Raw genomic sequence first — 25,061 nt, forward strand, 5'->3', positions numbered from 1 at the left:
AGGTGTAATGGTTTTAAACAAAAAGACAGGAAGTTCAGACTAGATATAAGGAGGAAGCTTTTTATAATGAGGGTGGTGAAACACTGGAGCAGGTTGCCCAGATGGTTGATAGATGCCCCATTTCTGGAAACATTCAAAATCAGGCTGGACGGGGCTCTTGGCAACCTGATCTAGTTGAAAATGTCCCTGCTCACTGCAGGGGGGTTGGACTGGATGAGCTTTAAAAGTCTCTTCCAACCTCAAATATTCTATAATTCTAACAGGAAAAGGAATAAGACCCAGGCTGTCATTGACAACTGTTCTACAGCTGAGTATGCCATTGCATTAGTGTATGGAGACAGACTGATGTACATACCATACACAATGTGTATATATATGTTCAAAGCTTTCCTTTAAAGTCTAGCAAGTTTCTTGAAGTCCTTCTTATTATCCTAATTAAAGAGCAAGTTGTAAGGGTGACCCATGCAAAAGAGGATCCATGAGGCCAAAGCTCTTTAAATACTATATTTCACTATTTGAAAACTGTTCTATCAGAAATTTTCCAACCCACTCCAGTTTTCATCTTTCAGTAATTATAAGGGCTGGTTCAAAACCACATCACCCATTAGAAATAAATCCCACTACATATGAACCATAATCTGCAACGTGAAACTATTTGTGTGTTGGTCATTTCAGTTAAATCCACAAAAAAAATACATTAGATATAATGATATTGCCCAGGCAAAATGCCTGAACAAAGTGCATTGATATCTATGGACTCTTACTGTTTCAGTGAATGATCAAATTTAGAGTCAATTTGCTTACGAAGCTTACTTGAATGTAAACCTTCAGGCAGACATTTCTCTTTAGCGTCTGTTAAAAGCTTGGAACTGTGGGACTTTTTATCTCAAGAAAGGTCAGTGAGATGTACCATACTGTGTGCATTTTTTGGTAATATGACTAGTACTATTACACGAATGTATACATTTTATCCTATAACATCCTGGGGTTCTTTACCCTATTTTTTATTGTCTAACCCTTGCACTGAACTGTTAGTGAAAAAGGAACCTTACAGCTTGTGTATTTGATAAGGAATTTTAAAAGACACATTTAAATGCCGGGCATTGTTACAGATTCTCCGTATATATCTCCGCTTAGATAGCCACTTAACTACCATGAGTTGGATTTTAAAAAATGATCAGGCTTCAAAACAAAGGATATTTTATGCTGAATGGAATTTTTCATATGCAACACAGTTTGTTAAAGGTACTGCATTGATTTCAGTTTTGAAAATCCCACTAGGAAAAATATGCCTTGTTGGGAACCAAATTCTTTTGCTTTTGGACACCACTTAATCTGACACTTAACCCTGCAAGAGGCTGCTGTGCCAGTTTAATTGGAGATCAGCCTATTTGGTTCAGAGAGAAATGGATATGTTGCTGATGATTTTTGCATATGAATGTGAATCTACACAGAAATCCTTTCACAGAAGTCTGAAAACACCTTCTTATTAATGTACCTGTGTGAGGTTTGCATTAGAAGTGTTCGTGCACAATGTAGGTCAAGCTCTGCTTTCATGCACACTGCTGTCATTTTTGAGATTGAAAGGAACTGAATTATTTCACTGGTGTGAGAAAAGGCTGTATTGTGTATATTTCCTGATGTATTATCTTGATGTATTATTGAAATCAAAGGTGCTGCTCCTAGTACTTTCCTCAGCACAATAGGAAGACAATCCTGATTGTCTTTTTAGTCTGGTGTTGTCCCTGAAAGCAGGTTTAGCTTATTAAAAATTTTGAAGCACTGTCGACCTTTTCTTAAAGAGTATATTGTGCTATCCCTCGTTTTATGGTAATATCTGCAGTTTTCTGTACAATTATACAGATACTTTGCAAGGTGGTTCAGAGTGAGGGTCCATGCTTCCAAAATACATATGTCACATTTCTCACCTAACGTTGCTTTAAGTGAGAGCACAGTTTGTTTGTCATCTCTAAGGAGAAAACATCTAATGGAAAAACAATGTAAATTGAAAGACACTAAAAATGTCCAACCTTAACAGTGACTGCACACCACTTTATTATGTCTCTACTTTTCTGCCAAGGGCCAAGTTACCCAAAGGCACTTAATAAAACAGGTAATCTGAAGCTGACATTGCAGACAGACTTATGCTTTATCTCCAGGTTAATGTGATACTATTGGCCTGTGTTTGAAATCATGGCTGATGACAGTGTCAGTGAATACTCTGCAAAGGCAACGAGCAGGTTTTACTTTGGTATCTTTTTCAGTATAATGATTACTGAGATTTCCTACTGAGTTTAAGAAAACACACAGAACTGTAAAGTAAAATTGATGTCTCATAAAATATGTAATAAAATGTAATTTCCTAAGAAAAATAAATGTTGAGCAGAACTACAGTTAATATTTCTCATACACTGTCTGAATATTTCTTCAAACAGAAATTTCTCTACTGTTCTTATGGAGTGGTCATTGTCATTTTCTTTTATGGGACTATGGAAGACCAGAGCAACTTTTTTTTTTAGATGATCACAAAGAATAGACAGGTTCACTCAGAAACATCAGATTTCTTCCTTTGTATTTATAGGAGACTGAGGTTGTGATCTGATTTCTTGGTTCCCCGATTTTCTGATTTCTTAGTTAGGACTGTGACATATTAATACATTTACTATGTGCCAAAAGAGCATTGTGATTAGAATTCAACAGCAAGGTGGAAATGTTAAAACAATGACGTACACACCCAAAACTCAGGAATATTTAAGCTTCACTAAGGAGAAACTAATTTCTTTTTCTTTCCCCTAACCTTGAAACTCAAGGAGTATATCAAAGATTTCATTAGATTCTGCATTATGCCTGCTGCCAGTTCAGCCATGTTGCACACACTACTGAATCACCACATGGCATGTTGTTGTAGGGGCTTCTGTGTATTAAAGTAGATAATACAAGTCTAATTCTACTGTCACTTCTCTTTTCCTGTACAGACATACTGGTTTCTTTTCTGAAAATGTGGTTGCTACTGCATCTCAATTACTTTTATGACAATGAAATTTAATAAATATTATGTTTCTACCATCTGCTGTTAACCAACACGAAGCAACCATACTTGTCTATAATTAAAGGCAACCTAAGTCAAGGGTCTTTCTGATGTATGTACAGAAAAGGAAGAGTGCTGTTGGTTCCCTTTCTACCTAGTACTTTTTAGTTAATTGTTTTGGTTTTCTTCTTATATTAAATCAAGGTAACAATGATTTTTATGTTGTTGTTTCTTTTCTTCCTCAGATGTACATCCAGACAACAACACTTACTGTCTCCATGAGTTTAAGTGCTTCTGTGTCTCTGGGCATGCTCTATATGCCCAAGGTTTATATTATCATTTTTCATCCAGAGCAGAATGTTCAAAAACGGAAACGGAGCTTCAAGGCTGTAGTGACAGCTGCCACGATGCAAAGCAAACTGACCCAAAAAGGAAATGACAGACCGAATGGCGAGGTCAAAACTGAGCTGTGTGAAAGTCTTGAAACCAACAGTAAGTCATCTGTAGACTTTCCCATGGTCAAGAGTGGCAGCCCATCATAATAGATGTACGTTCACAAGAATGCACTTCCTTTAAATAATAAACTTTATTCTTTTTGTTGCTTGTTCTGCATGTCAGAATTCATGTACTGCTGAATGCTGAGAATGCAGGAATGCCTGGAGTTGTTTCAAACAAATTTATTTTTCACAGGAGACTAGTAAAAAGGAAAAACAAAAAAACACAAGCTGATTTTGGAAAGTCACATATTTTTAAAATTGTCTGGTTTAGCTAGTGCTAATTTGATGTGTCGTGCATTGTTGTGCAAGTTGTAGTATATCCTCACAATTCATGAGGTGTATTTATGGTCATCACTGTATATTGAAAACTCAAAGGCTTTTGAAAAAAAAGTATAATGAAAACAGCTAACATTGGTTTTATTTTGCAGTTAGATATGGAAGTGAAAATTATGCTTTTTACACTTCCACCTTATATTTGTTGACTTGATAATTTATCACAACTCATGAGTACTAACGCTTCCCAGAATAATGGTCCCCATCCAGGTTTTTGTTGTAGTCTTACTCATCTTGGTAGAAAATTGTGATAATTCGTATACAGCTTAATCATCACATGTTCTGATATGTCATGGGTTAATCAGGGAAAAAAGGCCTTTCCTATCTCAGAAAAATTCTTGAATATTGTCACATCTCTAAATTGCTCTGGTATACAAGAGGTTATAGCTTCCATTTCACCACATGACATATAGTCTTATAAACTGGACTTCACATTAATAATCAATATGAGTACAGCCGGTAACGTTGCCCCCAGAGCTTAGTAATAATGGAGAAATCATTGCTACTCCAGTATTGAAGTAGTAAAGGTTTCTATTTAAGAGTTAGAGGTCACATAGGAATGAACAGCAGCTGTTACAGTTAAAGACTATTTTCTCAGTCATTTTACTGCAAATGGGGGGTGGTGGTGGTGGTAAATTTTTATTTCTTTTTGATGTTGTTGTGTCGTGGTTTAAACCCAGTCAGGTAATTCGTTCTCTCACTTCCCCCCCTTTCTTGCCCTCCCCCTGCTCCCGGAGGGACAGAGAGGAGAATCAAAAGAATGCAACTCCCACGGGTTGAGATAAGAACAGTTTAGTAACTAAGGTATAACACAAATCACTACTGCTACCACCAATGATAATAATGATAAAGGAAATAACAAGGGAAGAGAATACAACACCTCACCACCAGCCAACCGATAACTCGCCCCCCGCAGCCCCACCAAGCACCAACCGATACCTCCTCCAACCCTGCAGTCTCCCAGCCCTTCCGGCTCACTCCCAGTTACATTGTGGGCATGACGTGCTGTGGTATGGAATACCTCTTTGGTCAGTTTGGGTCAGGTGTCCTGTCTCTGCTTCCTCCTGGCTTCCCTTCCTCCCTGGCAGAGCATGAGGCTCACAAAGTCCTTGGCCAAACGAAAACATCACTATCAGTTCTGTTCCCAGGCCAAAAGTCAAAACACAGCACTGCACCAGCTACCAAGAAGGAGAAAAATGACTGCTACTGCTGAACCCAGGACATGTTGACATGAGATTGAATATTACCATTTTGCTTCAGCACATTGAGACAAGTCAGTACCAAATTTGCAGAAAAATATTGTACTTATTTCAAGAAAATGTAGCATCCTGCTGAATTCAAGAAGAGTTTGCCTGATTGAAGACTATATAAAAGTAGTCCATAAGGTTGACATAGTATAGTTGATTATGAATGGAGGATACTGTGTACAAACCAATTCACTTTTAAAATCTTTCAAGATATGTAAATCTACTACACTGAGCTATGGGCTTATACAGCTTCAGATTATGACACATGACAGAGGAAAACTAAACAATAAAGTCAATGAAATTATTGTGGATCAAACAATAATGTGCAAGTATTAATAACTAAATAATTCCTCAAATCTTCAGAAAGAAGATTTCTTTCAAAAGAAAATTCAGAAGGGAAGGAGAGGTGGATTTTGCTGAGTTTGCTAAATTATAATTTATGAGGAAAGTTCAAAGGAGGGATTCCACATTATAGTGAGAAAGATTGTTAATAAGAAAGTCTTGGGTATCTGATGTTTATCTGCTATACCTAATTAAGAAATGCTGTGTCTGGTATTCCTTAAAGTATTATTATACATAATTCATGGAAACAGCTGCTGTTGGAAGCAGGTCTGCTTCTCCAGTAGTGTGATGTATGCAGGGTAATGCTCATTTACTGTTCTCTAAACCTGATTTTAACAGCAGCACACCTATATGATTCTGAGCTCACTAGGAGTATATCCTGACTAGGCTTTGATACAGGCATCATAACGATTCATAGGCAAAAATCAGAGTCAAGTCATTTGCACTCCAGAGAGCTATCCCTATATAATTGAGCTTTTGGCCTCAGATGGGTTTCTCTCTTCCCCGGAATTGTTCTGTATCATCTGGATTAGATCAGGTTACCTCTTTTCTGCCAAAATAGTTATTGTCAAAACTTTTGGAGGTTCATGTGAATTATCAGTGCACAATGCCACATAAGTCCTTTTTACTAGGTTAGTAGCAACAACCTCTCAACATTGCAAAATTTGTTATTGTGTTGAATCTATGTGGGGTTGATCTTTCATTTCACTGATAGTATATGAAGTAGATGAATGAATAATGATTGCAAAAATCAGATTATTCCTAGTATTCCAGAAGTGAGTATTAAGTGTTTCCCACCATTTTCCAAGCACAAATACTGGTAGTGATAATAATGTTCATAACTAGGTAACAAATAAGATGAGACATCTCATCAAGGTAATTCCTTTTGTTTCCCATCCAGAAACAACTCAGCCAGCTATGTCTTATGTGTCCTGTTCCATGTAACAGACTTTATTCCATGCTGTCCCCCATGAGGGGTGGGAATACTTTCATATTCAGTGGAAAACAAATCATATGTGGGAAACAGGATGAAAAAAAAATATCCGGATGCAATTACAGAAGGCATAACCTCATAGTAGCCTTCCAGTATCTGAAGGGGACCTGTAGGGATGCTCTGGGGAGGGACTCTTCATTAGGGACTGTAGTGATAGGACAAGGGGTAATGGGTTAAAACTTAAACAGGTGAAGTTTAGATTGGATATAAGAAGGAAATTCTTTCCTGTTAGGGTGGTGAGGCACTGGAATGGGTTGCTCAGGGGGGTTGTGAATGCTCCATCCCTGGCAGTGTTCAAGACGAGGTTGGACGAGGCCTTGGGTGATATGGCTTAGTGTGAGGTGTCCCTGCCCATGGCAGGGGGGGTGGAATTAGGTGATCTTAAGGTCCTTTCCAACCCTAACTATTCTATGATTCTATGATTCTATGATTTTATGACAAATGCTTCAAATGCGCGTAGGTCAGATCACAATAATAATTCTAAATTGCTTTAGATTCTCTTTTATTTTACTTTTTTCTTTTTGTCTAATTCCAAAAGCCATGTAGTAACTGGAGCTAGAAAAGAGTACTCATTCCCAGAAATATTATGAGCCAAGTCTGTTACTTTTTCTGGCCATCTACACTTGCCAAATGTGGTTCATGTTATTGCTATGAAATGCTAACAGTCTTAAAGACCAGGACACGAGCTGCTGAAGCTTTCAGATCCCCAGACAGGAATTGTAGGCTTATTACAGTGAATTATAAATACACTTGCAATATTTAACAAGTCAAAAAACATTATTTGGAGATAAGATTAGGTTTAATACATTTCAAACTACTATCTACTCTAGCTTCCTGTGCTCTCATTTTTAAAGTAACAACACTCAGAACTCAATAGGATAATTTTTGTTTCTTGACCAATCCTAAATTAATTCTGTCAAAACTATTAAGTCTCAGATATACTATGACATTACAACACATTAACAAGTTACTCTAAACCAGCTGAGGTGTAATAACTACTTATTTTTGTATTTTGAGCTTCTTGCAAATGTCCTCACATAATTTATCTTAATGGATTCTGACAAATCTGATATGTTACATCTCTATGGCCTAAAAACATACACATACAAAGTTATCATAGAAATCAGCTGATACAGGGTAATGTGCTAAGCAAGCTTAACCTGATCATGTATCTGAGCTTATTTTTTGAGCAAGGGCTAAAAATAAGCTTTGCTCTTCTGTTTGCAGATGTGCATTTATTTGTTATTTCTTAACTGGGAACTAAATCCTTTTATGCTCTAAGGAACATGGTGCCATTTAAGCAGTCCTGCATTATTTTCAGATGGAACCTAACTGGTCAAAGAAAAAATAGAATCCTCTCAGAAATCCAGCTGTGGGAGCATGGGGGAGTTCAGATGGGAGCAGTACAGCCCATCTGAAAGATCTGAAAGATGTAAATGAGGCTATATTTGCCTCAAGTGTCCCAGTACATGCAAATAAAGCTGTTTCATGTTGGTGCTTCAATACTATAATAGATTATGTGAAAGACTTAATGTGCCAAAAGCAATCTCTTTGTGAATCAGCTCTTCCAGACACAAAGTACTGGCAATACCTGTGCAAGTGGACGTAAAAAATATTACATTTTGCAGCTCTCTTTTGATTATTCATTTTAATATATTCATTCCTCAGTAATAAATATTATAGTGATATGTAAATTGTAACGGTCTGGCCATGTTGTGTCTTACAAAATGTCAAATACAATATTAGAATCAAATTGCTCAGTAGCACAAAGAAAACATGTAGAAAAACCAAGCAGCAAACTTCTTTATACTACCTAGCATTATTTTGCAGCAAATTTAGCAATCTTTTACTTAGTTTAGTCTTTGGTGTCGGAGAGAGAAACTGTCATTTCTTGATTTCTGCAGTCTGTTCTTCTCAAATCATTGGATTGTTGGGCTGAATTTAGGAGTTAGCATGAAGAACCCTTTTCTTGCCTATCTCAGCTTTTCCCACCAGATTCTATACAGAAAAAGGAAATTAAAGGAAGGAAAGAAGGTATGAGAATAGAATTCAGATCTTTGAATCTATAGACCAGATAACTTTTGTGCCATCACATTTTTTTTCATCCTGCCAGCTGCAGTCTAAACTGCCATAAGCAGAACACGTCTGTAGCAGACAGGCTATAAAACATACTTGGGAAGCCAGATTCGTCTTTATGCAGTGTGACATAGACCTTATTATAGAGACAACAATGTGACTCGGTCCGCAGCAGTCTGATTTTCCATATACCCCACTGGTTTAGAATTAGAGAGTTGCTTGTGAAACCTAATGTCACCTCTTCCCTTTCTTGCCACCACATTAACACAACAATGGAGACCTGGACCATATTTTGTACAGCAAAGGGATAAGATATAAGGTCTAGAAGCTAACACAAAATTTCATTTAAGATTCACGGTTAATCACTTTTACAATAGTAAAGGTATTTAACTTTCTCAACGTATTGCCTCGTTCTGAACAGGGGTATCAGCTTTGTTCAAAGGAAAATGTGATCAGCTGATCATCAGAATAAGGAGACCATAATGTCATGGCAACTCTAAAATACAGCCCAGGCTTTCATAAGAATTTCTTCTGGTTCACTTATGCTTTGTGTCTGAATGATCTCCAAAGAATATGTGCTGTAGCGCTAGTTATCCATTTTTTGCTAACTTAGAGAAGTGTTTCCCTGTTAGGCTTTGCTTCTTTCAAAGAACATAAGCCTCCTTCTGGATGGACAGCTCTACACTAGCTGCAAAGCTTTCTTTGCCCAGTAGAAGAAACAGAAAAATTAAAGCTTTAAATTGAAAAATATCTATAGAGAAATAAGCTAAAATAATGCCAGACACAGAGTATGCTGAAATTCTGTTATGGGCATGCTAAAACCACTTGTCATTGCTCCTCTCTTTTGACCTCTGCTTCCCCAGCCACAAACAAAATAAGTTATCATCAAGAATACAGAACCTGAGATCCAATTTACTCACTACTTGCATATAAGCTTGAACTTTCTTACCTTATTCCATGAACATGGGCCATACTATTAGGAAATGTAGTGGGATGCTGCTTGAGTTCAAATGCTAAATATGGGTGGGTTTTTTTTTCCTCCTCTCTTGATTCTAAAAATCCTGAACTTTGTTTTTTCTGTTGTTTGTTTTTGGTTTTTTGATTTACAGCCTCTTCTACCAAGACCACTTATGTCAGTTACAGCAATCAGGCAAACTGAGCAGGGATGAAATTCACTGGAAGACCTGCAGGATGGGATCTTGCAAACATAGACTTAACCACCACCAGAATTCAGTCTTGGAAATATATCAGTAGACTACATTGAAATCAGTAGTCAGTCTCCTAAAGGCCAAGGATTAAACAAGAGGCAAAAGGCAAAAAAGAGACAGGGGAAGGAAAGTCCAGTTTTATAACAGAGACAGAGTGTCAAGCTTCTGAACTCTTCACTCACAAAAGGAAGCAAATCACAAAAGGAAAACAAATGTTAGCTCATGAAAAAAAAACACTGTTGAAATAAATCATGTCTGATGTTATATTTGTAAGTACTTTTTTGTGATTGTGACAATTTCCTTTCCTGTCCTACATTGTTCAACTCGTAAAAGAAGATGAGTTTGTTTCTTGTGATGGCTGACTGAATTAAGTCCTGGGTTATGCTAAAATAAATGCAATGGACAATGCATGCTAATTTTTATAAAAAATAATTTATTTATAATAATAAAGGAATGTTTTGCAAATGTTGAGACTTGTTTTGTTGCAGTTTTAAAGGAAAAAAGTCCTTACACTGTTGTCTATTGTTTGTTTAGAATGTGCAGTAAAGGTGGGTGTTCAAATAAAATAATAATCATGGCATCAGAAGAATGCAGTGTAAACTCTAAGCATGTGTGTGTGTATGTGTGCACATGTGCGTGTATGTACGTGCATGCCTGCATGCATGTGTGTGTGTGTGCTCTGCAGTGTGTGAATTTATTTGTTCAAAGCTTTGTGACTATTTTTTCTAATGGAAGGAATTTTTTTCTCCCTTTCCACCCTCAAAGTAAGCACATTTTATATGTTTGTAAAGTGAAGGAGTCCTGATGGTAATTATTTTGTATGATTGTACTATATTTTTGAACCTCCACTAATAATTTTGATCCTTTTCATTTCTGGAACTTACAGAATGTGAGACTTTATGACAGCTAGACTGGATTAAGCTGAAAGTCTATTCAGCCTAGTATCCTGTCTCTGACAGGGGAATGTAGCAGATGCTTATCTCAATAAAGGTGACTTTGAAATAACAGGAGAGAAATCAATGGAAATTTAGAAAGCAGTAACCTAGTGGATATATGTACTATCACCTTCTAAACACAAAATCAAAAAAAATAAATGTCCATCTACAATCTTCACATCTTCTAACTCCCATGTCAAATGATTGTGTGTGTGTTAGAAATGATTATGCAAAGAGAGAGAGAAAATCATGTAGACATCTGTCATGTTAATAAGCCCCTCCAAAAGTTTTAAACTCAAAAATAGTTTAAAAAAAGAGTTAGGGACTTTCCACTTTGTTACTATAACTGTGTTCTTTAAGACTGTTTTGTCCCATGCGCTACTTACCATTCATCAAGTCAATGAGGCTTCACAATCAGTTGGTTATTTGATGTTATTTCTTCTGAATTAGCCTTACAGCTCCTTCCTCAAAGGAGCTGTATTTTTACAACATACCTTAAAGAAGCTGTGGTGTGTTACATGAATGAGGGTTGAAGTATCTGAAACTGAATCTCTTTCTGTTACAATGTCAATATTTAAACTCCAGCAAACTGCATACTGACATATTTTCAAAATATTTCAAACCATAAGGATTTTTTTTGCAAGCATTCAAATGCCTGAGTTATTAACTGATGATTGCTTTGGTATAGTGTAGTATTGTGTGCTTGTACATGTGATGTGTGAAAATTCCTTTTTTTTTGACTATGCCACAAACACATAAATCCCATACTTATAGACTAATATATCCTAGGTTTTAAGCATATGAGCAGTGCAGTTAAGTCAAGGAAACCTGAATAAAAAAACAAACAAAATCCAAACAAACAACCATAGGCTTAGTTCAAACTTGTTAGCTAATACCTCATCAAATTGAAGCTTTTTGTAAAAATACATTGATTAGATCAATGTTTTAACAACACAAACTTCCATGTCTAGAATGGATTTTCTACAAGAGAAAGAGAAGGAATCCCTTTTATCTGAAAAACCAATGTTTTGGCACAGTTTCTTTTAAGAAACCTTTGAAAAGTTCCACTTTCAATACACAACAAACAAAAAAAGTTTCAAATGTTTGCTCTGCAATATCTATATATAGTAATATGAGCATAAATGTATGCATTTGAAAAAGCAGTGCATTGGAATTTCTCATAAAGCACATTTCACATACATGTAAACATATTTTATATGCACATAAAGATTAGTATATCATATATTAATATCTACAAGTTTCACAGTAGTCCAAAGAAAATGTTACTCTGAACGGATTTACTGAGATGAATTTACACATTTTTGGGTTGAACAACAAGGTAAAAATGGAATGCAAATTCTTCTATGAATTTTCTATGTCATTCTGTTTGGAACATGAAGCATATTAAGCCTAAGAGTCTCCTGGTATTAATATAACTCATCACATACATGAGAACACAGTAACAATTACAGAATGAACTAAGCATCTGCAAAATACAACAGAACAGTACTGGTCTACAGATGTATCACTTCTATAGTTACACACAGTTTATGTATTTGCATAGACTGGTGCATATATGTCTATCTCCTGTAACTGTTATCAAAGCAGCATTCTTCTTTTGTATCCCTCTAGAGCTATGGAAGAGAGATGCATTTTATTTCTGAATGAGATGTTGACTTTGCTGTCTTTGGCTCAGGAAACTTTTTCTTGCACAAGCAGCAGTTCTGAAGATTTTTTTCTAGCAACCTGATTTGTGAGTTCTGCTTTCGGGACTGTGTCTTCAGGTGACTTTGAGTCCCATTTGTGCAATAGATTGTGCATCAGCTCTGCAAGTCCTCACTTCTAGGTTACGTGATGTAAATATTGTGACCCTACCTGAACTCTACTTGTGGAATTATTGATTTAGAGACTGCAGTCTACAGTCTCTAACCAAGACTGATGCATCTTTTTCAGCATTGTCATTGAACGCAAACAGTTCAGATGAAGAAGTTAGATATTCTTCAATGATTGATTCTAACTAGATTGAGTAGTCTTTTACTTATTTTTTAGTTTACCGGGTCTTTGTCTTCAGTTCAGCTATTATAATAAAAAGCAACCTCTTAGAAAAAGAACTACTATAAAGAACCAGAGAATCATATAATATGAAGCAAGGAAAAAATTGCTATAATTTTGCAACAGAAGTATAAAAAAGTATGAATATCAAAAAAATTGCTTCCATTGTTCTTTATTTTATTACAAGGTCCATTTTTATGAGAAGATTGGGGAAATTCAGCCAGCAATAAGAAGAGAAATCCCTGCAGAGTCTCTTGTTATGTGCCTTTGAATACTCATACAGCTGCTGCATTTTACTTCTCTTTCTATGAAATAGTCATCACTTAATTGTTCTATACAGAAAACACACTGTTTTGTTGGGTTTTTTTTTGTTTGTTTTGTTTTAACAACCTCTGTTTCTATCTTATTCTGCTGTTTTTCTTATAGCATTGACATTCATGAAGCTACAGTTAAACCATTGTCAACATTTCCATTATGGATTATATTACCTAACACACACAAAGATTCTCCAGGTTGAAACTTGACATATATTGTCTTAGTGCACATGCAAAAGAATGTAAATTGAATAATAGACTTATTTAGGTAAGCTAAAATGAAAAACTTAAAAACAAAGTCCTGAGGCAGATGTAATAAGAAGGTGGTAGCAACTTAAAAATTGAGATTTGGCCAATGATAATAATACAGTATGTTCTGTCTACAAACAATACAATCAGAAAAAAATAAAGAAAAAAGTGTAAGAAAGGACTATAAAAAATTACAAATGTTCAGTATCCATTTTCACATGCGTTTTCAGTCTCTTCCCTTGAAAGAATATTTTGAGGGCCTATGGTAATAATGTGAAAACCATTAAAGTTAAATAAGGTCTTACCTTTAATGTAAAAAATTTGAGATCAGGCATCAGATGATTTATCATTAACTTACACTATAGCTTTTTTTAAACTGCAAAATAAGCTTTTGAATAAATAGCTGTCACTGAAAGCTACATTGTTTATATATAATTTTTAAACTATATTTTAATTGCTAATTGTCATCCTTAAAATGCTTTATGCACACAAGTAACTCTGGTGTATAAAAAATTCACGTTTATAAAAAAATCTTTGCAAATTAGGGTTTATGAATTAGATGGTGTTATGGACCTGCTCAACTAGATCTGTTGGCCTGATTTTGAGACATGGGGCACTCTTAAATCACCTAGTCTTCTCCGCTATTTGAAAGCATCCAGCAACTAGAGCTACAGAGGATCATTTTAACCTGATGAACTAAATCAAAGTTGTTGAGGGAAAAATAACCAAGTAGTGAAATTATTGGAGGAATATAGTCCAGGATAGCTAATTCTCATTAGGACTGACTGAAGTTAAACACCTTGGTACTTAAAAGGATTTAGATCTCAGACCTTTCAATTTATAAAGAAGGAATGGGTGAAGGTCTTGGATTGACCTGCAAGTGTAGTTCTCCAAACTTTCATTGCTTCACTTCACAAATGTGAGCAGTTCATGGTAAAAGAATTAAAAAGCATACAAATCAAAGCTTGGGTTGACGCCTCAAGCTTACAGGCAGGTGACAGGGTAAGATTTCTTGTCAATGGCAGTGTCTTTTAATAGAGAAGTTGTCACAATATCACAGCATATAAATCTAGTGCATATTACCTTTAGTATATTTGGGCAAGATTTATTCTCTCCTATCAAACAGCACTTCCAGAAACCCCAAAGATATACTGCATGCTAAAGATTTGATCCAAAGCCAAGTGAAGTCCATAGGAGTCTTTTAGTAGACTTAGAACCGCCCAGAGGCACTGGATGATTCTGTTTATTTTTAGTCCACACTATAACTTGAAACCATGCAGTGACTTATAAATTAGATGGGCAATACACAGTGTCAAAATACATTCCCAATGGCAAGACCAAAAGATGCATGCTAAAAGCACAGTAACTGAAATATTATATTCATGAATGCCTGCAGGATACGGCTTATGCACGTGAGACTGTATCTAAAAATATGATTATTCAATATTTCTTAAACAAGACGTTTATCTCAAACATTTTCCTTCCACTCAGATTTCACATTAATTCAGTGGATGAGATCTTGAAGTTTAATAACTAAACTTTATTGAAGGTGCAGTAAATTTTTTGCCATCTAAAATTATAAGAAGTCTTTATTGTATAACTTCAAGGTTTAGTTCCAATCACGGAGGAGCAGATCACAGTTTTAAAATTGCTATTACTGGACATTTATGTATAAGTATGCTGAAGCAACTCTGTCAGGGCATAAAACTTTGTTTTACTGAAATCAGAAACAAGTCCATAATGTTGTTTTGTGGCTGCAGGATAGACACAATGAGATCTGAATGACTCTATATATCAGGTCAGTGAACCAGAAATTAAACAGAATTTATAGACAATATTTTAACTGTTCCATAGAAAGAGTAATGAGCCACTTGGTCAAAAATCCCCTTTTCAAGAAATGCCTAAATAGCAATTTCCACAGCAGGGTTTTTTGACTAATAGTACTAGCTCTCTTCCAATGAATAGATAATTTTTATTACTAACCAAGGAAATAAATAAAGGAAATAATTCCTAACATGTCCAGCTTGTAAATGTATTGTAATACAACTTAGTCATTTATGCTTCTACTTGAAGGCAGAATGTGAAAGCAGAAGCCATAGCATGGTCAAAGCATTAAAACAAAAATGTCTCTCTTGCAGCATTCTTTTGTAATATTTTGGTATGAAAAGATACATGAACAATCCAGCGTATTTTCCCATCACATCATCAATTAAAAAAAATAATAGCTCATCACTATGCTTTCAAATATCTTATGTGCCATGTCATAAAATTAAGAAATTATATATGGATCTACATATTCTGGTTAAATTTTAAAGTGCAAAATTCAGTGACCAAAGAGGTAAGCATTACTTTTCCAAATTTCAGGAGTATCTAATCTAATAACATCTTTAGTACTACATTTGTTTGCATCCAGAAAACATAATTTCATGTTTTACGTGCATGTTTCTTTTGCTGTGGATTCACATCTAATTTCTGTATTAGATCACACAATCTAATTGTGAAATGGTCTTTTTCTCAGCAAGAATTTCTTTCTGACTTTCTCCTAAAATTGCAGGAGGTAACAGGAGAGCAATGTATATCTCTCACTAATCATTATGTTTCATGGGAAAGTAAATTACTGTGATCAATGGGATACAGCAAATACAAGAAAGAACAGATCTTATCTGTCACCAACATTCTATATTTCTGAATATATGTGAGTTGTACTATCTCCTTTTATGTTCTTACTTGGCTTAAATTTACCAGTAAAATCATGAGAACTGCAATATAGAATTGGTGGAAATAATCTGCTGCATCTGTGCAGTGAAAACAAGCCAGCTGCTGTAAAAGACATATTCATCTAGAAACATTTGGGGTATGATAACTTAAAGGAAATTAGAAACCTTAATAATGAGTCCATTAATTTTTCTTATTAGGGAATTAACTAAAAATCAGGAGTGTGTTGAAATTGTTTCAGTGAAAGTCTTAAGAAGATTTTTAAAATATGTCTATAAAAGATCACTGTAGAATTCTTTGTATATTTCATGAATGTTGATAGTTCTGTAAAATCTTCCATCACTTTAAAACATTGAACTAATGGAGAACAATCATTTTTCTTGTTTGGCTTTATAGTATGACAGCAGGTGCTTAGCTCTCAGGAGCTTAAAATTTTCAGTGGTACAGAAGCAGGGAAAAGAAGAGAAAACAGAAGTGCCCTCCACATCTAAAATAATGTTTGAAATACAGTAAGAAGCACAATATCCTGAATGGCGAACAAAGGTTGTGTCTGCATTACACAAATGACTTGTCTCCCAGTAGAAGTGAAACAATACAGCATTCAGAAGAGTATGGACATGAAAGAAAAAAAAAAGAATAGTGATAGAACCACAGTACCTAAAACCCTTGTGGAAGCAGCACAAATGTTGGAAACGTATTGTCAAACTCTGTCAGCTCCAAAGAGGCTGTGCAGACCTCTGTTGAGGGCACATGCCATCCCCAGGGTGGGTGTTATCTTACATTCTCCACAGAACTGCAGTGAGCAAACATGACAAAATAATTGACAGGAGCCATGAGAGCTAATGTTGGATGAGATGCCAAATAAGAATATCAACTGATTTTTCTTTGAAATTCAAGAAAATATTATGATAGTGTCCAAGTAATGCACCCAATTTCTGCAAAGAGACACAGATACAAATATATTCACAATCTGTAGGCTGGGGCGAAAGGATGCAACATACCCTGTAATACAGCACATGACTTTCCACAAATGACTTAGCTCATTCTTTTTTGTCAATGACCAATTTGGTGCTAGGATTTCAAAAAATCTCTGCAGCTTTCCTGGCTTATTATATCCTACTCTGAAAGACAATTGGAAATTATTTTCCAAAATAAAAAGTTTACCTGTAAAATTGAAACTTTCTCACCTAAAATTGTGTTATAACAGAGGAAAAGTGTTTAAAGTGGATAAAACAACTCCATCAAACAATCCTGGTCAGAGAGGTGACTGATTGCTTTCTTCTGAGGAACTCATGAATCATATCTAGACAGATTCCACAGGCTGCTGCTGAAAGTATGCCTCAGTGGCTTACTGCTTTCTTTTAAAAAATCTCAACAACTGGATTAGTCTTTGAATACAACCCATATTCCTCTTTTTATTTATTATTTTTATTTTTTTTTTTAGGATTTTAATAAAATCCTCAAAAGATAGAGAGAGCACAGGTGAAAATGTATGTTGGAAGCGCATATGATATATTGAACTGCCAAACTTTTGGGGACTTGTCTGTTACAAGAATATGAAATCTTTATAAGAGATACACCCATCCATACTTATATTTATCAATTTATTTCTTTACATATCTCATGTATCACAGACTTTAAAGTGTAAACCTTAATATAACCTGCCTGCTGTGTTTAACTCAGATGTACATTTCTTACTGTATGCATAATTTAGAGAGGATGCAGAGTTATAAATATAACTGCATCCCTATAATCTGCCCTGACTCCCCATAGTTTGTCATCACAAGTGATGGACATTTCTAGAAACAATATACTGTTTATTTCTTCATTTCAATAGTTCATACTCTTATCTGAAAATGCAGAACAAGTCATAATCACTTTGATATACAGAGGTTATCATTTCTCGTGAGAGTTTTCATCTTCTGCCACCATCTCCACTGTGACAATGAACAAGGGATGACAGAAAGATTAGTTTTATATGAAATTCAGGGTATTTTTCACAGAATGACAGCTATGAAGTGTACAATTTGCAAGATAAAATAACAAAAATGTGATTATTTCAAATGCCAGACTGATGGTACTTTATAAATTATTGCCTAAAGCACTGAAAATTTAAGACAGATGCCTTGAAAGTGTGTTCTATAGTCTCAAATGATGATGTTTCAGAACCTGTTTCTTTACCTAAGAAAAATGAACTGTTATTTCAAGAAACAGACCACATAAAGCCAGAAAAGAGACAAGCAACAGCACTGGCAACAACAACATAAATATTGCAGGTGAAAGAAAAGAAAAATTTGTTTTCTCAGAAAGTCTGATTAATTCAGTACATTATAGTTATGTATATTGTTTTACCAAGAAAACAGAAATGAGACAGAACAGGTAATGTGCTCACAAAAAGTAATAATGCCATACTTTCTGGTTGTCCTACATACAAAACAATGCGACACATATTTAAAATCTCTAGTATGGTATTATAACTTCCTCCTCGTTTTATTTTTTTCTTGAAAGAAATATGTCCATGATCCCCTTATAATAAAACTCCTTAAAACACATCACAGCTTTCAAGAACAAAGAGGACTAACTGCTTAGAGGGAGAAGGCCTCTTTTTAATGAATCCTGTATGCAGGATTCAGGCAGGGGCTTGCACATTTTCCAGCACTGGATCCTATGGTACACCTTTTAGCACCAAGGAACCTGACACATCTCCTGACCGATGTTTGATGAGGTTGTGCTTGAAAGCCAGACTTTCCCTAAGAGCGCTAATGACAGCTGAATGTTTTATGTGGTAGGAAAACATCACTGGAATTATTTCCCATCTGCATGAATTTCCCATAGATTACAAAGTCAGGGATCAAAGTAAGACCTTTTTTGGAGGGCAGAAGTGTAATGTCAGCTTTCCTGCCTGGTACAGTGGGGTTTAGCTGCCAGCTGCCAGGGCCAAAGGCCTAGTGTGCTACTGATGCAAATGAGACTCACATCTCTCTGGTATGGGGAAGCCACACCACTCATCTGAAAAATATTTGCATAACATAAGACTTGCAATGCATCCTGACACAGGATGTAGATATTACTGATTAACCAGTAAAGTGACAGTAACAGGTAGATGGTGACTTTTGTTTCTTCCAATTAGACTGAAACTTCCAGTAAATCAAGTCCCTCCACTTGCGTGGGGGGAATTTATGAAGTTAATTAATTTTACAATAAATGAACTCAGTAGCTTAAAATGCAGAACTGAAGAAACTGAAGAAACTGATATTAGATAATTTTCAAGGACCCACAATGTCTTCACTCATATTTGCTTTCCACTGAAAGCTGAATCTGATACCAGTCAGATATGTAAAATAGAGAGAGGATTACAAATTTTACACTGCTTTTGGGTAAACTGAGTCAGATCTTCAGAGAAAGAAGGACAAAGAAAGAGGTTGACTGACATACCAGGTATCCCTGTTTTCTATTCAGAATTAAAATGCTAATAGCAGTATGCTGACATGCAAAGAGATCAATGTCTTCAGTTAGCCAGATATTTGCAGAGCAATTAAATGAGTAAAACAGATTACCCAACATTTTGTGAAAATAAATAATAGAATTTTTTACAAAGAATTGCTGGCTGTTGGCATTTTGTACATGAGAATTTCTATATTTTAGTTAAAATGCTGCTGAATGATTAATATTTTAAGCACAATAAAATAACCACTTTTTTTTTTTTTTCTGATATAGTTCTACTCCTTCCTTATAAATTTTTAATGTCTTACAGCTTCTGGCAGCACAAACTAACTCTAACAGAAGCCCAGGACATAGGCAGAAGTGGATCTATGTGAAGCTGACAAAATTCAGGCAGATACTTATCTCTATGTAAGAGTCAAGTTAAATCAGCATGTGTGAGGAATATTAGAAGCTGGTGCTTGCTTTCTATAGAAGAGTCTCCATCCATACTGCATGCCTAGAAGCTGGCCAAAGACTATACATTCACAGAATCATAGAATCGTTAGGGTTGGGAAGGACCTTAAGATCATTTAGTTCCAACCCCCCTGCCGTGGGGAGGGACACCTTATGCTAAATCATATCACTCAAGGCCTCGTCCAACCTGGCCTTGAACACTGCCAGGGATGGAGCATTCACAACCTCCCTGGGCAACCCATTCCAGTGCCTCACCACCCTAACAGGAAAGAACTTCCTTCTTATATCCAACCTAAACTTCCCCTGTTCAAGTTTGAATCCGTTACCCCTTGTCCTGTCACTACAGTCCCTAAAGAATAGTCCCTCTCCAGCATCCCTATAGGCCCCCTTCAGATACAGGAAGGCTGCTATGAGGTCTCCACACAGCCTTCTCTTCTCCACGCTGACCAGCCCCAGCTTTCTCAGCCTGTCTTCACACGGGAGGTGCTCCAGTCCCCTGATCATCCTTGTGGTCCTTCTCTGAACTTGTTCCAACAGTTCCATGTCCTTTTTATGTTGAGGACACCAGAACTGCGCACAATACTTCAAGTGAGGTCTCACAAGAGCAGAGGAGAGGGGCAGGATCACCTCCTTCGACCTGCTGGTCACACTCCATATGATCTACATGATCTAAATCCATATGTTCTACAAAATATAGTCTATGAGGAGGAGTTTAAGAGGTGCATCAAATGCAATAGGCACTGTCCTGACATTTAAACACCATGTCATTTATGTTTTTGAACAAGATGTTCATGGCTGATATACTGTACCAGGATGATATATTCTGATTTTTATTGTGTAAGAATTTGCAAGCTGTGTAAGAATGTTAATCTGTATTTTAAGAGCTCTATCTGAAGAAGGTACTTGGGCTTACAGGAAGTCTATCTAGAGGAGCACAATTGGTGAGTCATTCTTAAAGGTAATAGTAGAAGTATTGAGATTCACAGATCATTTGTCATTATTCAGCACTTCTGTAATGTCTCAATTTTGATTCAATTTTTGAGTATAATCTGGGATTTTACTTGGTTTGGAAAATTTCTTTCTTTCTCCAAACTAATTAAACCACTAACCTGAAATTTAGGCACACCTAATTTGTAAAACTACCTGTGTGTAATTCACAGAAAATGGGAAAGAAGTGGTGGCATACATCAGCTTCTGTATCAGTGCTATCCACTTAGTTTGCCAAAAATCATAAGACAGCCCAGAACTAAAGAATTTCTCAAATGAAATATTATGCTGTTTGTCTAGAGCTGAACATAATTTTCTTTCATTGAAAACACTTGAAAGATGCTGACTGGAAGTCCCAGGTGGCATGAAAACCTAAAAATGTCAAAGTTGCTGTAGGACAGAGTTGATATTCCCTCCTACATCACATATGCAAAGAAGACCTTGTCATTGGCACCTTATACAGACCAAATAATTTTATTATGTGGTTTCTCTTTAATCTCTTTCAGAAAAAAATTAGCAGGCTACTTGAACAATTAAAACGATCAGTCTTTCAGCCTGGTAATTTTTTTACAGAAATATGTAGGTGAAATTGTGGAAGTGATTTATGCATACAAATATCTTAAGGGCAGGTGTCAAAAGAATGGGACGAAACCCTTTTCAATAGTCCTCAAAGACAGGACAAAGGGCAACAGGCACAAACTGAAACACAGGAAGTTCCTTCTGAATATGAGGAAAACTCATTCACTGTGAGGGTGACAAAGTACTGGAACAAGCTGACCAAAGAGGTTGTGGAATCTCCCTCTGCAGACACTCAGAACCCGCCTGGATGTGATCCTGTGTAACCTGCCCTAGGTGAACATGCTTTAACATCAGGGTGGGACCAGAAGATATACAAAGGTCCCTTCCAATCCCAACCATTCTGTAATTTGACTAGCAATCTCCAAATGTCAGTAACTACTTGTCAATAAGGATATGGCTCTGAGTCATGTTATGGGTAAGATGAGCTTGATCCCACTTCTTCTTCTCACAAGACAGTTTTGAATTAGCAGCATCTCTGTGGATGATGATCTTAGGGATAATATCAGCTTACTATGAAATCTTCATCATTTGCCACTGACTAGACAGAAAATTTAGACACTTATGTTACGCATTTTCTTAACTAAAAATATGGCATTGAAGTGCAAATTGCAGACACTGGAAACTCCAGTATGTGGACTGGGTCCCTCTGATTAGGAATAATGTTTCTGTTTGTAACAGCATTTCTGTTTCTAAACATATGATTATTTTTAATATCAGCTTAACCAGCAGGACCAAAAAGCACTACACTGGCCTTTTCAAGATATTAATATTTAGTGTATATCGCATTAGCAGAATTTAATAAAATCAAATCTGTTTTGAACAGTTTCCATAGTGACAGATTCCTTGATGAATTTGTGTCCTTTGCATGAAAGCTTTCTTTCAATAGATATATATGACAGGATACTGTGGTATAATGCTATAAGTTCTGCTCATATTAAACTTTCATCGCTGTCGTAGAACTGCCATGTTTAGTGCTAGAAATGCACAGCTATCTGAATAAAATTATAATAAAAGAAGAGAAAAGGAATATGTCCAAAGTTAATTAATAACAAGCAGACAAATAAAGAGTGAGAAGAGGGAAAACTGACAACAGCAGATTTTCAGTAAACGGAAAAAATGAAACACTGACCATAGCAAGTGTATATGCATATAATCTACTATGTTTTCTCCTCATATATACAATATCTACTAAGTGGTGCACCACTTTGAAAAATAGAATTTGAAAATAATGTCTCTCAAAAAGAAACCAGTATAATGCAGAAGTTTGGCAATCATCTATTATGGTATTAACTTCTTATTGTTGAAGACACAATCAATATAGAGACCTACACTCTCTGTGTGCATGTGTGTCTGTCTGCCTGCCTGCCTGTTTCTTTAGAATAACCCAAACCTGGCAGGCTAGGATGATCTATCTGCAGCAGGCATTTATTAATTCACCTTGTCATAGTAGCATGTGTTTTGATGACGCAAATCAATATCATTTAGCTATAGTATGCATCTCAGATCTTAGGTGTACTCAAGACAACCAAAGTCTAATAGGTGTAAAGCTTAGCAACAGAAGTGTTTTCATTCTACTGGAACTTATTTCTCCATTTCCCCCAGGGAATCATCTAATGTAAATGTTGTTTGAATCGCTTCAGTGATTTTGCTTTAATGATAATGCCCACTAGGCTGCTCACACACTTTTAGTTTCCCATTATTTCTAGAAGGTAAAAAAGTCTAAACTTTTGATTCCATTTATATGTCACTTCCTGTGTACCATGAAGTATACAATTTGCAAGATAAAATAACAAAAATGTGACATATTGCAACATATTTAAAGCTGATGAGCTAATGCCTACACACTAAATGTAGAAGCTAATATGACATTATTTGCTAATGCTATCAGTACACAATGTGTAGCTGATGGCAATTGTTGATTATGATTTACTGAGAAATCTCCAAAAGATATCAATATATTTCCCACAGTACAACTTTCTTTATCATTTTCTTGGTTTGGGGAATTTAGCAACAACCATAGGCACCAGATTCTTCTCACTATGAAGTTAATCCAAGGTTTTCTGTAAGATACCAATGTGTCTCAAGAGTTGAGAGCATCCAGTTCTCCCTGAATCATCCAGGAGGCTACAAATTTAATAGAAAGAGTCTAATTTCCAGATCACTCAATTATCAATGTTTGAATAATAAACCCGGCTGTTACAATAGCTTTCCTGCTACATCCAGTTCCTGCACTGATATTTTCTGAGGAATTTGGAAATTGGTAGAGAAAGAATAGCTGTGACAAGGGTTATGACTTGGGCACAGTGCCTGGTTCTGCAGCAGTGCTACAGAGTTGTTGCTACTTTGAGGTAAATGCACAAAGCAATTTAGGTGTTACAGTGCTGCACTCAGAGGATCAGACTGAAAATCAAAAATTTCAAAATCCACTGAAAAGTGATTCAAACCAGATATAACTTGCTTTCAAATCATCCAGAATTGGAATGAAACTCTTCACTGAACACAAACTGCAGCTAAGCTAGCAGTATTTCTCAAAAATTATAGTTCAGCTAAAACCATGGTGATTCCAAGGGCAGATGCTTTCTCTGTGTGTGTATATATTTCTATGCACATATGGATTCACGAGGGGCTTCAAGGTGAGTCATCCTGCACTTCCCTCCTGGCCTTCATGCCTCATTCTCTGCTTCATAGTCCTCTCCCCCAGCCTCAGGCTAGGCTGCAGTTTCTCTCCAGTTCATTGGTCCTGAATTATAGACACAGGAGACGGGTAGAAGAAAGTGTACTGCTCCAAATGGCTTGTCTTTATTGACAAGGTGTCGAAAGCTAGAATTTGTTTTATCATAGAACTCCTTGAACTCTTCATTGTAGGACTTTCCAGTAGAACTGGTTTGAAGGAATTTAATAAATCAGTTAATGTGACACCGATTGCCTGAAATTATAATAAATGTTAGCAAGTTCAGGTGCATGTTAATCTCCACAACAGGGCTCAAAATCAGTTCCAGCTTTGTATCTTTGATTAGCCTGAATACACTCTCCTGTTTTGTGTAATGTACAGTCCCAGGGCTAGACAGACAGGTTTCCAAACACTGTCCTGTATTGACACAATCCTGAGCTGATAAGGAATATATCAGAAACCCTTTTCAACTGCATGACCTAATCGTGCAAACCAGGTCTTGTTACTTTAGGCAAGAATCTATTCTGTGATGTAAGTGCAGCTGTGTAGCAAAAATTTGTTGTTTAGGACCAGCAAGTACAGAAAGACCATGGAAGCATCCATCCCCAAAGCTGTTGACATGTTCCTTAAGAAAATCCTTCTGCCATGCAAAGATTTGCATAGAGATTCCTTTACCAACTCTGAGTTTTTAATATGCAACAAATGAACTTATTCTGCAATGCAAATCCTACTGAGAACCTATAAAAGAGTGTGTTTCAGTTAACTCTCCAATAACTAATTTTTTTCAGTTGCAATGATGTTTTAGATTGATAGTCATTCATCACAATGTTGATTTATTTTCTTTTGGAGCTGTTGTGCTTGGTCTCAGAGTTTTTTATGTCACACCTTCCAGCCAGTGTTTGCTGCTTTAGCATTTATTGGTTTTGGTGCCTGGGCT

The 25,061-nt window shown here is 36.1% G+C and overlaps 1 protein-coding gene across 6 annotated transcripts in view; it reads left to right on the forward strand.

The window, feature by feature from the left end:
• The window catches only part of GRM8 (glutamate metabotropic receptor 8), a 356,522-nt gene extending 345,684 nt beyond the window's left edge, over window positions 1–10,838 (forward strand). For 5 of the 6 annotated variants that reach the window (XM_061467549.1, XM_061467545.1, XM_061467550.1 and 2 more), the window contains 2 exons: window positions 3,274–3,575; window positions 9,627–10,838. In XM_061467549.1, coding sequence (XP_061323533.1) covers window positions 3,274–3,570 — 297 coding nt within the window. In that variant the 3' untranslated portion in view covers window positions 3,571–3,575; window positions 9,627–10,838. The remainder of the gene's footprint in view (window positions 1–3,273; window positions 3,576–9,626) is intronic. The other variant, XM_061467546.1, reaches the window with a different exon arrangement.
• The last annotated feature ends 14,223 nt before the right edge of the window (window positions 10,839–25,061 follow it).

This window comes from Pezoporus flaviventris, unplaced genomic scaffold (genome assembly GCF_033815535.1).
Source record: "Pezoporus flaviventris isolate CSIRO_AGI_PZ_B2104156 unplaced genomic scaffold, CSIRO_AGI_Pfla_v1 ptg000045l, whole genome shotgun sequence".
Classification (NCBI taxonomy): Eukaryota; Metazoa; Chordata; class Aves; order Psittaciformes; family Psittacidae; genus Pezoporus; species Pezoporus flaviventris.